The 16,970-nt window shown below is 40.2% G+C and overlaps 1 protein-coding gene across 1 annotated transcript in view; it reads left to right on the forward strand.

Moving 5' to 3' along the window:
• The window catches only part of atad2b (ATPase family AAA domain containing 2B), a 75,486-nt gene that overhangs the window by 14,919 nt on the left and 43,597 nt on the right, over nt 1-16,970 (forward strand). The window contains exons 20-24 of the mRNA XM_067572726.1: nt 6,466-6,601; nt 7,905-8,098; nt 8,251-8,410; nt 12,700-12,822; nt 14,932-15,060. Coding sequence (XP_067428827.1) covers nt 6,466-6,601; nt 7,905-8,098; nt 8,251-8,410; nt 12,700-12,822; nt 14,932-15,060 — 742 coding nt within the window. The remainder of the gene's footprint in view (nt 1-6,465; nt 6,602-7,904; nt 8,099-8,250; nt 8,411-12,699; nt 12,823-14,931; nt 15,061-16,970) is intronic.

Raw genomic sequence — 16,970 nt, forward strand, 5'->3', positions numbered from 1 at the left:
TTGTTGATTTGCATGCTGTGTAAAAAGATTAAGTTTGAAAATGGAAGCACTCACACCCCATAGACCGTTCAGTCCCATTGTCACATGGTAGCATTTTGTTATATGCTAGATAACTGAAAGGTGGCTGAAACTGTGTATGATTGTCAATTACTTTCTCTATGAATTAGTTTTTCTTTGGTCAATGAGCATATAGCCATGTAACCTGGAAAATTGGGAAAAGCAAAGTGGAATAAATGGAGTGCTCAAGTCAATATGGACTCAGTATGAGGGTATCAAGAAGAGGTCGACCGATAGTGAATTTTTAAAGGCTGATATAAGATTTTAACATTCTGGTAGCCTAAAAAGTCTTGTTCAGCGTTTGGTTGTACTGAAAGAAACATTTTTTTTTCCAGGAAGTACATTTTGTTTTAATGGTATAAAGCCTGTTTTTTGTTGGTGAAAATTAGCATTAACATTTGCATTATCACAGTTAACCATAGACTGTAAATGCACGGTGCTAACCAAGCTAACAGCTCGCCTTATGGTCAGCTCCACCCTCTCGTCTCGAAATCCAAGATGGTGACGGTCAAAATGCCAAATTCAAGGCTTCAAAATGGGAGTCCACAAACCAACAAACAGTGGCTACGTCCATTATTTTATTTACACATTTTTATGTGTTCTGTTCCCATATTGGCAATGATAAACACTTTTTTGTATGCTTGATAAATGGTTGACAGAAAGATGAATATTATTGCCTAACTTTTGAGTTGGACCATTGCCCAGTTGTTGCTTTATTTACTCTGAGAAAAAGATTCACATCTGTGACATTCTCACTGTTAAATTAATTCACAGCTGCACCAACCTTTAGTAGACTGGCTGCCCTCTGAAAATTAATTGAAGATTGATTTTTTTTTTTTTTTTTTTAATGTTAAATGTTAAACCTTTTGGCCACGCTGGGAGCTTCAGATAAACTTTAGAAAAGATTTTATTTTTGGTAATGGCTGCTTTCTGGTTATTTCCAATAAGTCAGTGCTGGTTATTTGGCTGCCAAAGCTCATATTTTCTATGTTGAAGCTTCCTACAATTACATGAAAGCACCAACCTCACAGAGCTTTTAAATCAATCCATGCTCCTGGCTCTATTACAAACAATGATATAACTTATTAACTGTGGTGGGTTAATTATCTCAAGCAAATTTCAAGTCTCTTCTTATTTGATTATAATACTAAGAGGACTATAACAAGTGGCTCCCTACAAGGTTGTCTAACTAAAAGTCAGTTGGCTCTGTTATGCTTTGGGGGGCATTTTGCTGGCCTGGTTTGGGACCACTTGTCCCTTTAGAGGGAAGGGTCACTGCAAATCAATACAAAGTTGTTCTGATTGATCACCTTTATCCTATGATGAAACATTTCCTGATAGTAGTGGTCTCTTCCAGGATGACAATTCCCCCATCCATAGGGCATGAGGGGTCACTGAATGGTTTGATGAGTATGAAAATGATGTGAATCATATGCTATGTCCTTCGCAGTCACCAGATCTCAACCCAGTTGAACACTTATGGGAGATTTTGGACCAACATGTTAGAAGAATGGTGTTCATCCCTCCAGTAGAGTTCAGAGACTTGTAGAATCAGTGCCAAGGTGCATTGATGCTGTTCTGGCGGCACATGGTGGCCCAACACCTTATTAAGACACTTTGTCGTGTTGGTTTTTCCTTTAATTTGTCACCCGTCTGTATGTGGAGGACAGACCGTGTATGAAACGCTAGAGGGCTTTTAATTTGAAACGACAGATATAGGAAGTGGCAGCCAGCCGAGGTGAGTGATGAAGTTACATGTTTTATGTGTAAAACAACTGCTGTTGCTACTAGTGATTTTTGGTTGGACCACAGGGACCAGCCCTGTAAACGCAATGTCTGTGACAGACTGAGTTAGTGAATCACTGACTATAACTTCGTTGGCTGACCAATGATGTAACTTCATCACTCGCCTCGGCTGGGTGTCGCCAGATGTTGCCACTTCCTATATCTGTCGTTTCAAATTAAAAGCCCTATAGCGTTTCATATACGGTCCAGCCATATACTATGTTTTTACCTAGTCTTGTCTATATGATGCAGGTGTTATTAACTACAAGCCCTGTATGGAAGTTGGTCCCACTGATACAGTGCCCCAGATTTTTCAGAGAGAGCACAATTAGCAGACTGTTTGCTAAAAGAGTGGAATTTTGCTTTGGATGCTAATCAGTTTTCTTTTCTATCATGTAATCATTGGGCCTATGTGTTGGAACAGTTTGTTTGTTCAAATGAGATTCCCTATCCCTTGTCTCAAAAGTGTCCCCGGGGCTTCATTCATGCAAAGGTTTGAGGAGTTTTGGATTCAATTTTTAGACATGGTCATGCTGCAGTCTACGGTGCTTTAAGTGATTTGGCTATCTGTTAGAGTGTTGTTTCACTCTCTGGCACAGAGAACACAGTGACAGCTGCTGTCTCAGCTCCAAAGCTCAGCAGGGAGCAGGGAGCATCCCTCCCCAGCCAAAACTGACACTACAGGCTTGGGTCCAACTACATAGCCTCCCTTCCTCCCTTAACAACCGTTCACTCTGCTTAGATTGACTTGCTTTTTGGTGGAGGACCGATGGAAATTGCTAGAACATGTGATTGTTAGGGTTAGGAAACTGCGGTTAGAGAGAGAGAGATGGCATCCCGACAGTTCATTACTTTTAGTATTGTAACACTTTTTGTGATGTGTGTTATGAGGTATCATAAGTGCTTTGTAATGGCACGAAGTGAATGTTGAATGAGAATGCTTGCAACACAGTTTTACCGTAAGGACATGATTATCGATGCATCAGGAATCTGGTCTCAGTGTGAGACAGATGTACCGTCCCAAACAACACATAAGCCAGTATCATCAGTATCTAACCCTTTTACTTTTTGTTGCTTTGGCAGCATATTCTTGTATCGCTTTCATTTAGCATATTTCTTTAAGATTTAGGGGGAGTTTTAAGTGTAAAAAATGTGTACCTGGCTTTCGTAGAGCTGTATTTTAACAAAAACAGACAACTTTTTTTGATATGGTGAAGTCTTAGAGCACAGTGTAAAGTTTCTGGAATTTCAACCTTAATCATGATTTTGTGTCTTGATTGACATCTATAGTTTTAATAACAGACATACCATATTTATTATGCACAATAATTATTACAAATAATACATGTGAGGTCACGTTATGCTGAGTGGCCACACTTGAAGGTTGGCTGGAAAGACTGCCACCATAGAGACAGATGAGATGTCTGTTCAAATGTGGATAACTGTGAACGCTTTTGGACAGCCTTTCCTCAAAAAGGCATTTATTTTGTTGCATTCATTTGTACACACAAAAAAGTGCTGAATGTAGTTGTCCAGAGACCCCTTAAATGACTTCCAAGTGCACATCCAGCTTTTGTGTGTCATGTGAGTCTCCAAAAGCAATTCTTCGAGGAGTGCACTTTAAAATAACTGGTAACATCAGTTATAGTGATAGCATGACAGAGTGTCAAAAAAATCACTTTTCACTATCCATACATCCATTTGTTCATTTTCTGCCACTTATCTGGGTTTTAGTCGCCTTGGCAGTAGGCTAAGCAAGGTATCCCATACGTCCCTCTCCCTAGTCATATCCTCCAGCTCTCTTTGGGGGATCCCAGCATGTTCTGGGTCTGCCATGTGGTGTCGTTCCAGTTATACGTGCCTCAGACACCTCCACAGGGATGCAACTTGGAGGCATCCGAAACAGAAGCCTGATCCACCGCAACTGACTCCTTTCAATGCAAATGGGCAGCGGTTCTACTCCTCACCCTATCTTTAAATTGAGCCCAGCTACAAACTAATTTTTGTGGCTCGTATCCAAGATGTCATTCTTTTGCTCACTACTCAAAGCTCATGACCATAAATGAGGGTTGGAACGTACACTGACTCATAAATTGATAGTTTTGTCTGTAGGCTCAACTCCCCGCTTCACCACCACAGTCCAGTACAGCATCTGCATCACTCAGGGCACTGCACCAATCCGGCTGTTGATTTCACGCTCCATCTTCTCCTCACTTGATTGTCACCAGCAGCACTTTACCTTATTGTCTAGATGTGATTATCAACATTTTTCTCATGCTCGGTGTATAACAGGATGCTGAAAGCACTTCTTTGTGCAATCCCTTCTTATATGAAAGCATTTAGTACCGTCTTTAGGCAATTATGATTCAGTAAGGTTTCTCAGCTATAGCTGCTTTTATGTGGATCACATGAAAAGTTATTCACTCAAGCTGTGTTTTACTGTTGATGCATTTTATTCCTGTATTAGGGCTTTTTTTTCTTCAGAAAATTGAGACAGACATGTAGTAATGGGGCAGAGTCGGGCAGCCTCACAGGAATGATTTTTAGTTTGCTTTTAAGTCAATTTCTACAGTTAAGAATTTATTATGCTCGCAGATCAAATGCCCAGTTTTGTTTAAGGGTTGCTCCAGCCAGACATCCCTCATTTTCTTTGTACATCCCAGCCCTCTCCTCTAACCCCCTCCCTCCTTTTATCCATTCATCTATCAACACGTTTCTGCTATCCCTCCCTGTGCCAACACCCCTGCAGCCTTTATCATGATGAAAAATACTGAGAATCATTACCTACTGTGTGCTACATACACTTTGACTGTCTGTGGCTCCCCTGCTGTCTTCCCCAGTTTTACTCCATTCCTCCTTTTTTCCTCCCGTCTTCTGAGGCGAAAAAAAATCCAGAGCAGGAAAGAAAGAGAACAGAAGGCAATGCAGAGAGAAAGGGAGAACAAACATGTCACAGATAATGGAGAGAATCGATGGCAAAGACAGATGGGGGGGTGGAGGGGGGGATATAAAGTGGAAAGTAGGTGCTTAGTCTGCAACAGGGCTTCCCTTTGGAAGCAGCCTTGAGCTCCATTTGTAGAATCGAACTAGGATCTTTGAAGCCCCCCCCCCCCCCCCAGCCCAAGTATCGATGTAGTATCTGCCAGAAATTAATGCTCATGTGTTTGTTTGCCTGCACTGTATTTTCATTTATCAAATAATTTAACTCCTTGCTTTGTCATCTGGCTACCTGGTTACACTCATGGTATTGCTCCCGGTTATTGTTTTGACCATAAAAATGACATGGTATTGATAAATGTCAGAATTGTCAATTATCAGCCTATTATAATTGAGAAAATCGGCCAGTTTAAGTCCTGTGTTTCATTACTGATGTGTAAAAGATACTGGATAAATGTGGTGAAATTTTCATTTAGTATAAATCACGTAGTTTATTTGTCAATATTCACTGAAAATATGAATGGTTTGCATAGTTTGTCCAGATATCATCTGGATTCTAATAGAAATGACTGAAGACCCAATGTCTTTTTTACTACTGCAAGTAATTTGTACAAATAAAATTTCATCTCTTCATTAAATCCTGAACATCTAATCAGTATGCTTAGTCTCTGCTATTCTATTCATGTTTTAGTCTCTTGTAGTGTCGGATGAAAACAGGCACATCGGCAGCACACTGTCTACAAAATAATGTACTATTCATCATTGTGCTCATTTTCAGTATTTGACAAACCTAAATTGGAGTAATGAGTTGGCTACAGTGGCTGTGCAAAATGAAATGAAATTGAACTGAAATGTAGTATTCTCAAATTTTGATCTATTTTATAGGGAACTGAAATTAAGAAATGAAAGAAGTAGATCTGATGTACTGCTCTAAGACTTAAACCACAGTCCATTTTTCTGAAAAATTACAACTTAAATGTCTCTTTACTAGAATAATTCATAATAAAAAAATCAGGTCTTTTCATGAAACCTGAATATTAAATAGCTGATCTGCCTGCACTGTGTACTAACACACTAGGATTAAAGGTTAACAAAATGCATTAGTAAGGATAACCTTCTCAAAGTTTCAGTAACAACATAGCCACAAAAAGCAACAAAAAAAAGATATGGTTATGTTAGAACAGTTTCCATCATAATCTTGTCTGTTAGGAGTTGGAGTTGTTCAGTCCAGCCAACCCTTTACACCCTTGTATGTCAGTTTACTGGCCCAGAACAGAACAGCTCAATCAATAGTTGCAAACATTAACACTACAGACTAAAGCTTGATCCCATCAAAATGTACTTGAATGTATTTTGAAGGTGGACTTTTGTGAATGTATTAAATGTTATGAACAGAATGTTTATCCACTTTGCATGTTTACACATATTCACACTGATTTATGTAGTTTTTGCAGTTAAACTGGTCTGAATCAGAGGCACTTTCCACCCGGTGGTTGAAACGAGGATAGCTTTTGTTATGATAAGTTTTCTGCTTCTACTAGTCTAGTTCATAATATCCTGCAGCATTTGTACTTTTGTACTTTTGAAATGCTGTTTCTTTTACAAAATGGCATTTAATTATAAGGCACAGTAATATGTGGTGTTGGTGACTAATTTCTTATTGGTTCCTGATTGTTTTTAATTCAGGTGAGAAGTATGTTTCAGAGGACCTATGGGGAGGTAGTAACGCTGTGTCCTGCAGGAGAAGAGGACAGGAGGAGCTTCTTCTCTAACCTGCTGCTGGTCCAAGCAGCCAGGGCTCCACCACGCTTCAGGAATGCAGGTATTCACTCTGTCTTCTTACAGTATGTATACACATACAGGCTAAGAAAGTTATGACTCATGTCTGCTGTCATTCCTAGAGGGCAGTGTTGTCTGCATGTGCCTCTTTCCTTCCTTGCTATGTTCTCAGTCGTTCCCACAGTACTTTTCGGATGTAGTGAAAGGAAGGGGATCAGATATTATTTGATGTGTGTGCATAATTCATTCACATTTGCACACTGCAGTATGTTTGACATGTTTAAGAATCATTTTTTGTCACTTCAGATTGAGAATAGAAGTGTACAGATGTAAGATACATAAGGCACTGCATACACAGGAGTAAGATTGGCCCAGTGTGAAGCCTGTACTTTCCTTGACATCTCTATCCCTCAGTCAAATCAGGGCTCCCAACCCCCAATCACATTTCGATCCACCCGTCAAACTACCCCCTGCCATTTCCTCAGACCTCAGTGCTCCCCAAGCCCTCCGTTCCAGTTCAATATGAGAGAACTGTCAACCGAGGCTTTCAAATGTAAATGGTGCCCAGCGTTCATCCGCCGATTCCTCATTGATGCAAGGCAGGGGTCCCCCGCTTTACTCACCTGGTGCTCTTCAGGGGTTCCTGCCTGACTAAGACTGCAGCCTGGCTTCCAGCAGAGGGGCCGGCAGAAAAGCAGAGAGAGGAATTGCTATGAGAGGGCACGACTGCTATTAGCCATAATTAGAATCAGGGTTTGGATTGCTGCTTTTGAGTGAAGCGGCCCGAGGTGCTGTGGAGCCTTCCTAATGATGTCGGCAGATGCCTTGGGCTAGGACTGGTGCCTAGGTAGAGGAAGAGAGGATATCTGCTTGCCTTGCTTCATCACTCTGTCATTGGCTAGAGGCTATTCCTTAGTGTATTTCAAAACATGTGGTTGTGAAGGAGCTTAGCTGTATTATTTTCTTCAGCTGCACAAATCTTAAAACATGTTTTTTTCCTGGGGTAAGTATTACTTGGCCTGTGTCTGGAATTATGTTAAAAGGAAAAGGTCAAGGATCAGGTTCGAGGTGTGACTGTCTGGTTCATTCCTAACCAGTGTGCTAGCTGTGTGTATATTTATTTTTTTGCATTTGGTATGGGTTTAGTGATTTTGCCAATAGCTGAGGTCATTTGTGTGTTATCGTTTAGCCATGGGCATATGCACAAAGATTTTTTATTTTTCCTCTGAAACTCCTGGTATTAGATTATTCTGTCTTGACTATAGATATAAGTTGTGTTAAAACTTTTATTTAGTTATCCCAGATCTTTGTCTGTGCTTCTCACTTTTTTGCTTCTTTCCCGACAGAGAGGTGTGAAGAGGTACTACCTGTGGCAGAGGCTCCAGGCCCCAGAGTCCTGTCAGCAGAGGAACAGCGCCGCCTGGCTGAACAGGAAGAGAACACACTACGTGAGCTCAGGCTCTTTCTCAGGGACGTGACCAAGCGCCTGGCCACTGACAAACGTTTTAACATCTTCAGCAAGCCAGTTGACATTGAGGAGGTAAAAGAGAAATGGACTCACCTACACCTTGTTATCTCACTCATAGTTATGTCACTCATAGCAAGAACTTACCTAATTAACATATGCCCCACAAAATACAAAGATCCTGCTGGAACATTGTCTGTACTCTGTACTGTGTGCTTGTGTGTCAGGTGTCAGACTACCTGGAGGTGATTCGACAGCCCATGGACCTGTCCACTGTCATGACCAAGATTGACACCCACAAGTATCTTACAGTGAAGGACTTCCTGGTGGACATCGACCTTATCTGCAGTAACGCTTTAGAATACAATCCTGACAAGGACCCTGGAGGTAAGACGGAAAATGACATTGGCATGCTCATGAATAATACATACATGCACATTTAGAGTACTGTACATAAATGCACATGCAATATATGAATGAAATGCATGAAAATAAGTATGCACTATTCACATGCTTGTACTCCAACAGACATGCACCTTCAAACTTAATCACAGCACCAATCTGCCCCATGTTAGAAAATAAGGAATCATTTTGAAAAAGTTCACACTTTTGTGCTATGGTAGGCTAAACACATCAGAGATTTTCTTTATTAACACACAGATATTGGATTAATATATACTTATCTTCCCATCCAACTCCTGGTAGTAAAACGAACAAGTGTCATGGAATTCCTTTAATCCCAAACTCAACCATAATATTAACCGTAGAACTGACACTATCTATTGACAACCTTTCATACGTTTGTATTTGTGTGATGACGCACAACAGTCCTGTGATCATGAGTCTGCATTGGACTCTCCAAACAACTGTGACAATGTGTTTCTGTAGTTATTGTTGTGTTCCATTAGGCTGTCATTGTGTGAATAAAAAGTAATTAGATTTAAAACCTAATGACTTATGAAGAGGGCCTCCAGGCAGTAAAATTACAAAACCTCAGAACGCTTTTCTTCAATTTGGAAATTCAAATGAAATAAAGTGCATACAGGCCCCACTGAAAATAGCATTTCCACAGTGTAATTCATGCTCTGTAGCTGAGGAAGGCTGCATATGCATGAAAATTTAATTGTGTCTCTTGTCTTGCAATTTGAACCGATTTTTACCTCAAGCCTCCTTACTGTCTCAGCACCTTTTCCAAAGCTAAATACGGGCTTCATAATGAGTGCTGGAACACATAAAAACACACATGTACACACAATCGATCAAAGAAGCTTGTTGCAGTAGCTTAGAAATGAATTGGACTTATTTATACTGTTTAAATAGGCACTTGCTTGGATGGCAGGGAAAAACCCATGTGAATACATTTAAAAGAATAATGTGGAAAATGGGAAAAGTTAGGAAGAGCCTATTGCAAGGAAGAAAGAATACTTTCTACCCGAATCAAATCTTCAACAGCAATACTATGATGTTAATTGAAAGCTGCATACAGTAGGCCTGCTTCAGGACCATTCAATTTATATGACCATTTTAATTCTCGCCTTGTGTGTTTAGCTGTTTCATTCCCTCACAAGGATATAGCGGCCTGATACTAATGGGAAGCAATTCTCTGCCAGCCCAAATGAATAAATCATATCTCTGTCTTTGCAGGCGAGGGCCTGGGTCATTTGTTGGAATGCAGGGTCTACAAATGATACACTAAAGGGGAAAAATGCAATTAGGCAGTTTAATAAAGAAGACTAACGAAGCCTCTTGCCTGCTCACCCAGTGCTTGGCCCAGGGAATATGGCCTAGACCCTGCACAATTATGTTGCTGGGGAAGTTTTACACCAGCTCACAAAGTGCTGGGAAAAAACCTCATTATCCCTCAGTGGTCTATTTCTCCTTGTCCTTCATGCAATCTTTATCGTACTGTCCTCCATGTACAATCATGTTTGCTTCCCTGTTTTTTCCCTCCCCACCTTGCTAAATAATTACTTTATTATGTTAAAAAAAGCCTGGTATCTCTGTGCTTCACAATGTGGCTCAGTGTCACAAATACTACTTTGTTGCTGGTGGGAAATGGTGATAACAAGCCTTTGACCATGAGGGAACATAACACAACAGCGTTGTCTATCAGTGCATTCTTGTCTGTTCTAGATGGGGAGGTTAGGCTGGGCCCATAAGGGTGCTGATGAGCTCTCACCATCCCACCTGGCCTTTGACACTTCTTCCACTGACAGGCATTTTTGCCCTTATAATGGACTTGGATGTGCACACACTCAGTCAAAAGTAAAGCACATGCACACACACACACACACATACAAAAATTGCCTCCATCGCAATTAGGCAGCAATCCTCCAATTAGACAAAGGAAGCTGCCAGATTGTTACCCCTCTGCCACTCTCTGCCTGAACTGTTCTCCCTCTGCCTGCCGTAATGAGAGACAACCTGTTTACAGTGGCTATGCTTTTAGTCTGCCTCTTCAGCTCAGTCCCTATATAGATGCAGGGAAAAAGGAAGATTTAATGATGCTGTGGTACATCTAAGGGAAAAGAGGCATAAGAGGCATAAGGTGTGTGTGTGTATGTGTGTGTATGCATTTAAAAAATATTTCATATTATGTGTTTGACAGGTACAATGAAATACAATGAAGATGAAGGACTTTTTTTTCACATTTTTGTCGAACATCCCAGTCACTGTTATCTATAACTGTGCAAGGTTCATCTTCCCAATCTTTTTTGATTTTATCAAGAGAGGGTTTCTGTGAGATGGGGGATTAAGGTGTAAATTTTTGAGATGAGGACTTTCTGATTTGTGGGAATGTCCAAAATTGAATCAATTACTTACTTCGGAGGAATACTGGGGAAGGAGGCGTTATTTAGTTTAACAAAGTTACGGACCTATAAGTATCGAAATAGATAAGATTTTGGGAGGTTAAATTTTTCACACAGTTCACTGAAGCTACAGAAGACATTGTCAGTTCAAAGGTCCTTTAGACTGACAAGCCCTGCCATAGAGAAAAGGCCATATCAGTGCCAGGAGGGAGAAGGAGATGGTTATTGCGAATGGGACTGTGGTTAGACAATCCCTGGAGTCCAAAGGCAAGTCTAAATTGAGACCAGATTCTTAAAGTGGAAAAAACAATTCAGTTACAAGAAAATTGGGTTGGCCGAATGGGCAGTTTAGATGAAAGCAAAGCCAAAAGTGATGTAGAAGGACAGGATTTGGCTTCAACTTCACATCAACTTAATGTTGGTTCCTGGATCCAGAGAGTCATTTTGTGTATATTGGCTGCCCAATAATAGTTTCTTTGGTTAAGAAGTGCCAATCCGCCTACAGATCTATGCCTTTGTAAAAACTCTCTCCTGATCCTTGGGGTCCTGCCTTTCCATAAAAAATAGGAAATTAGTTTGTTTATTGTACAAAAAAAGGATTTGTAAAAAGACAGATATTGGAAAAGATACAAAAGGCGTGGAAGCACATTGATTATAATGCAATTTACCCTCCCAGCAATGGTTATATTCAAACTGTTCCACCTTTCCAGGTCCTATTTAAGCTTGTCAATTAAGGGAGGGAAATTGTTTTTGTAAAGGTCTGATAATTGTCGACAGATATTTCACACCTAAATTCTTGAAATTGCTTCTAGGTATCTTAAACAGGAAGTACTTATCAGGGATCTGAAGGGCTAGATTGTTTACAGGAAAGCATTCATTCTTTGAAAAAAATAAATTTATAACCTGGAAAAAGTCCCAAATCTGTTTAGCAGTTAGATTGTTTGGGCGATGGTAGAGATCAGGCTAGAAATAAACAATAATAAATGGTATAAAGAAAGTGTGTGTGTGTTCCGAACCACATCTGAGAATTCCTTGAGTAAAACTGGCAGATTCAAGTGCGATAGAGAAAGGTTTGATCACCAAAGCAAATAACAAGAGGCATAAAGAGACAACCACTTCTGGTGTCTAAGTGGATGCTGGAGAGAAAAGAACATTGAGAAGGTGACAAATATTAGAGAAAGACTGTTGGTTTTTCATAAACCTGGTTTGGTCTGGTGATATAATGTTTGGCATGACCGATTCAAGCCGTGGAGCTACTGCTTTAGCTAGAGAGAGAGTTGGGGCAATAAGAACTGCAATCAGAATTTTCTTTACCTGGTTTTAATAATAAGGTTATTGAAGCCTCAGTGAGAGTTTGAGGCAAGGCGTTCCAGAGAGTCTCAGATTATTTATATATATGTGTGTCTGCATGTGCCCACCGTTGTCTTAAATGGCTGAAGTGGTGATATCATGACCTCCTTGCATGTCTGAGTTCTGCCTGCATACATTTCTCACCAAAGCCAGCTCTCTTCTTTTATTCAAACTGTGGGAAAATGCTACAGTCTTTTTTCTCACAGGTACAGTGGAAAGAGGGGAGGCGGGGGCGGTCTTTTAATGCTTTGCCTTACATACATGGTAGAGTGCGGAGAACATGCAACATTCAACTGCAAACTACAGTCCTGCACAAGTCTTGATGGTTGCAGGAAAATTATATTTTTAAAAAAGAAAACATAAACCTATACTAATGCCATGGCAGAGATATTGGTTGATATCCTGTGTTACAAAGGACATGTCCTTGAACATACATGCACTCTCATGTCCACACAGAAAACCCCAGTTTTGCGTCTTGTGACACTACTGTTGTTTCACTCTCTCCTTCATTCTTAGACAAGGTGATCAGGCACCGAGCATGCAGTTTAAAGGACACGGCCCATGCTATATTTGCTGCCGAGCTGGATCCCGAGTTTGACCGCATGTGTGAAGAGATCAAGGAGGCTCGCAGGAAGAGGGGTAAGAACATCATTTAAACTAAGCAAAATGGAAAAAACGTTAACAAAACATGAAAAAATTTGCAGACCTAAACGGGTCGTAAATGAGCAGTTTGCTGCTTGTGAAAAGCACGGTTTTACAAGATTATAAATTTTAATAACTGCGATTACCTGATAAATCCTTGATTTTTTTTTTTGTTATGTTATTGATTCAGCAGACTACTCTTGAAGCCAAAAAACACAACACCATTTGTTTATTTAAATATACAAGCATTTTGGTAGAATACTCATTCAGTTGAATGATGAGCCTGAGCCAGTCCGTGTTGGCTGTGTTGTTCTCAGTTTAGGCTCTCCCCCTCTCTCTTTTGTTGAAATGCTTTGACAGATTATTTCAGAGAATGGAAACCTGCTTTTAGGAAGAAAAATCTGTAGGGTAGCCCAGTAGTACTTGATGGAGCAGTCAGTTTTTAGTGCAGAGTATGTGGCGCAGAAAGGAGTGATGCCCGAGGCTCCACTGTTCCAGACAGTACCTTCTGTGCTAGCTGTCTGCCTGGTGCTCTGCATCTGTACACTCACCAAACAGCCCCAAGCAGTGGCGAGTGGACTTAAGTTAAATCTAAATCAGGCTTATGCACATAGAAACACACATTTACAATGTAGTTAAATGATACATTTAAGCTCTTAAGTATTGGATTTTATGTAAGTTGTCAAATATTGGAGCACAAAGGCATGTAATCATATGCAAATATTCCTGTTGCCATGCTTGCCCATGTGGGAATAGGCTAATTAACACACTTCCTTATACTGAACACAGTACTCATATAACAGGGCTCCCACTTACCCACATAAAACGGTGTGTAAATATACTAGTTATTAAATGAATATATTTATTAATTTATGTGTCTTATCATGACTGAGGTACTGCAGGTCCAGCTGTACACTTGCCAAGATAAAACATGACTTTGTGTCTATGTACATGTGCAAGCATATGTGCAAATGTTATGCATAACCCCCCCCCCCCCCCACCCCACCCACCAGATAACATCTTTTATCTTTAAAGAAATTAGACTGTCACATACAGTATGTGGCCCAATTTTGTTCTAGTCTGAGCTGATTTGTTTTTCGGTATAATTTTTAGAAGTATTTTAAAGCTCATAAGTATATTGAAGGAACTGCGTAAGAAGACTAGATTTCTTTTTAAAAACACTATCTACAGTATGCACAGCCCTACCCCCTGAGGGCCCATTGACTTCTGACTTGAGCCAGAGAGGCTTGACTCTTCTATGTCAAGCGGGAAACTTATCAAAGAGGAAGCAATTTTCAGAAGTCACTTTGTTGCTTTTGATTTCCTCTTTTAGCAACTAAAAGCACAGGATGCTAAATGAATATTGCAGGAGCAGAAGTCAACTGCCTGAGAGGAGGAATACAGCAGTGTAAATATTTCATCTTCCAGTCAAGGTCCAGCTATAAAGCTATCAATTAGCCCAGCACTGCATGATGTCCAGTTGTAACAGTGTTCAAAACCCACAGCATCTGGGGAGAATTTTCCCCCATGACAAGATGAAAGGCACTATGATAAATTTGACAAAATACTTAAATATTACTTGATGTCAGAGTTGAAATGTCTAATTTTCAGGGGCTTGCATGTCTTAACTCCCCACTTCTGTTTTTTATTCCTGTCACACTCGAGCTCTCAGTGAAACTTATAGTCTGTGAACTAAGAGACGAGGACACAGAGATGAGCTTGTTGTTTATTTCTCCTTGTGAGAAGGAGCTTGCATTCAAGTCATCAGTCACAATGCAAATTATATTTTTATACTTTATATAGTAAGATTTGTGCTTATTGACATGTACAGGTCCCCCGCACCACATATCACAACCCTTTGGTTATCTTTTCCTGTCAGCTCACATTTTTATCATTGACTGTCCAAGTACCTTCTTTGTCGATTGGTGCTCATACATATCTATATACACACACACACACACACACACACACACACACTCTCTTGTCAACAGTATATTTCAAATTTTTTTCACATTTATAACTGCATACACACACGCACTATCATACACACTCACAAACAAAGAGAATTGTCTGTGTTTGGTAACTGATCCTCTGTGGGAACTGCAGACCACCAGATGCCAACTCAGCTGACGGCAGCGCCGGGTGCTGTGGCAACCAGAAAGCATCATACTGCAGGGGAGGAACAGGCCAGGAGCAGCACTCAGGGCGAGGCCACTGACAAACAGTGCACCACTAGTGAGTATTCAAACACAGTCTTTCAGTCCACACACACCCCCTGTTTGGGTCTACACAACCCTAACAGGAGGGGGATTAACAAAAACTACATAGTGATCATGCAAACGTGTGTGCTCCATCACACATCCACCTTCAGGTTACATGATAGTAGTGCTGAGTCCACTGCCCAGTTAGGAAATCCACACCATCCACAAGCCTCATGTTGTTAAATAATTGTTTTGGTAGACGTGTTATAAAAGCAACTTGATGGTGAAATGATCACCACTGTAGTAAATAATAATAATGCATGTACATGTGCTTTTGTGAGTAAATCAAACGCATCCCAAGTACGCTTCTACTCCACTGTTCGACTCACACGCCCTCAAACTTTGACTCTCTCTTTCTCTCTCCCTTGTTTTTTTTTTTTTTCTTTCTCTGTCGCAGCAGCAAGCAGCTGTATTGTATTACAACAGTGTACCAGATGTATGTGATGCCACACACCTGCCTGCTCACACACATGCATACACATACATTTCCCAGCAGTGGAGAAGCAACACAGTGAGCAGCCTCATTAACAGGCTGCTCTATCCTAACCACTCAGAACATGACCACGCCACAGAGCAATTACATGCCCACCTGTGGCAAACGGCAGGTGCCTAAGGTTGAACGGAGGGCCATGTATGGGCAGGGGGCAGACTAATGAGGTTGTCACCTGAACGAATCAGATGTAAGCAGGTTTTACACGCAATCCCCAAAAAAAAAGCCCTCTAACTTCCACCTGGACAAAATGTGGAGAATGAAATGGGCTAAGAGAGGTGCCTACAATGGACATGTACAGAATGTTTGTGGCATATGTGGCATGTGTAGATGTGTGGTAGAATATGCTCTGACTTAAAAAAAAAAAAAATCACCAACCTCTTCTCATTGTCTGTGCTATTCACAGATGATGCATTACCTGCTTCATACTTCATCGTCTTTCATGGAAAAGATGTGACATGATTTAATTATATAGCCTGAAGCAATATTTCATCATCAACACAGCAACATCAACCTTATAACTACAATAACAACAATATTAATGGACTGTTTGTTGTTGCCCAAGTTTAGTCTGTAGTTCAGCTGTCCAACACAAGGTGGTGCTTGCCTCTCATGTGATCACCCCTAATAGGACCCCTGCTGTGTGGGAAAACTATTCCTTCTCCAGGGGAGATGGTCCCCTTATGAGAGATGAGGGCCTCTGTTGGTCTCCATAAATACTGTAAGACCCATAGGCATGTATGAAGTCTTGAGCACACTGCTATTTATCTGTAAAAACCAGCTATATAGTAGGGGGAGGCTATATAGGCTTAACCTTATAATTTTCCCCCATAATAATACAGTCAAAAGTACACTGAAAAACTGGATCTGACCTGATTTTACAGTCTACAGTTGAAACTCCATCAAAGATTTATTCTTTAGTTAAGGGGTGGTGATGTAGAAAATATTAAACACATTTCAACATAATGCAGTGCAGTAAATCACAGTTACTAACTACAGCCTAAATTGCTATAGAGCTTATTCAACATCTCTGACACCCTGTCAGCAGAACTGAACTTGAAAAGATCCACAAATGTATGATTTACAGCTGTGGTATTTAATTGGATTACATATTGCACAGGAGTACCTGATGAACTCATGTCTCAGTGTATATTATCATTGCATATTTTTTAGAGCTACAGTTATTTGTAGTATTGATTTAATTTTTTGCTTATTAAGTAATCATAACTACTTATTCATATATTTGTAATCTTGTGAAACAATTAAAAGCAAACTAAACTATATTTTTTGATTGACTGTTTACTGATAAAAATTCTTAATTATTTTTCTATTAATCAGCTAATTAATCAGATGTTTAAACTAGACTTCTTCTCTGATGGTGGACCTCTATATGC

Source organism: Thunnus thynnus, chromosome 18, assembly GCF_963924715.1.
Source record: "Thunnus thynnus chromosome 18, fThuThy2.1, whole genome shotgun sequence".
NCBI lineage: Eukaryota > Metazoa > Chordata > Actinopteri > Scombriformes > Scombridae > Thunnus > Thunnus thynnus.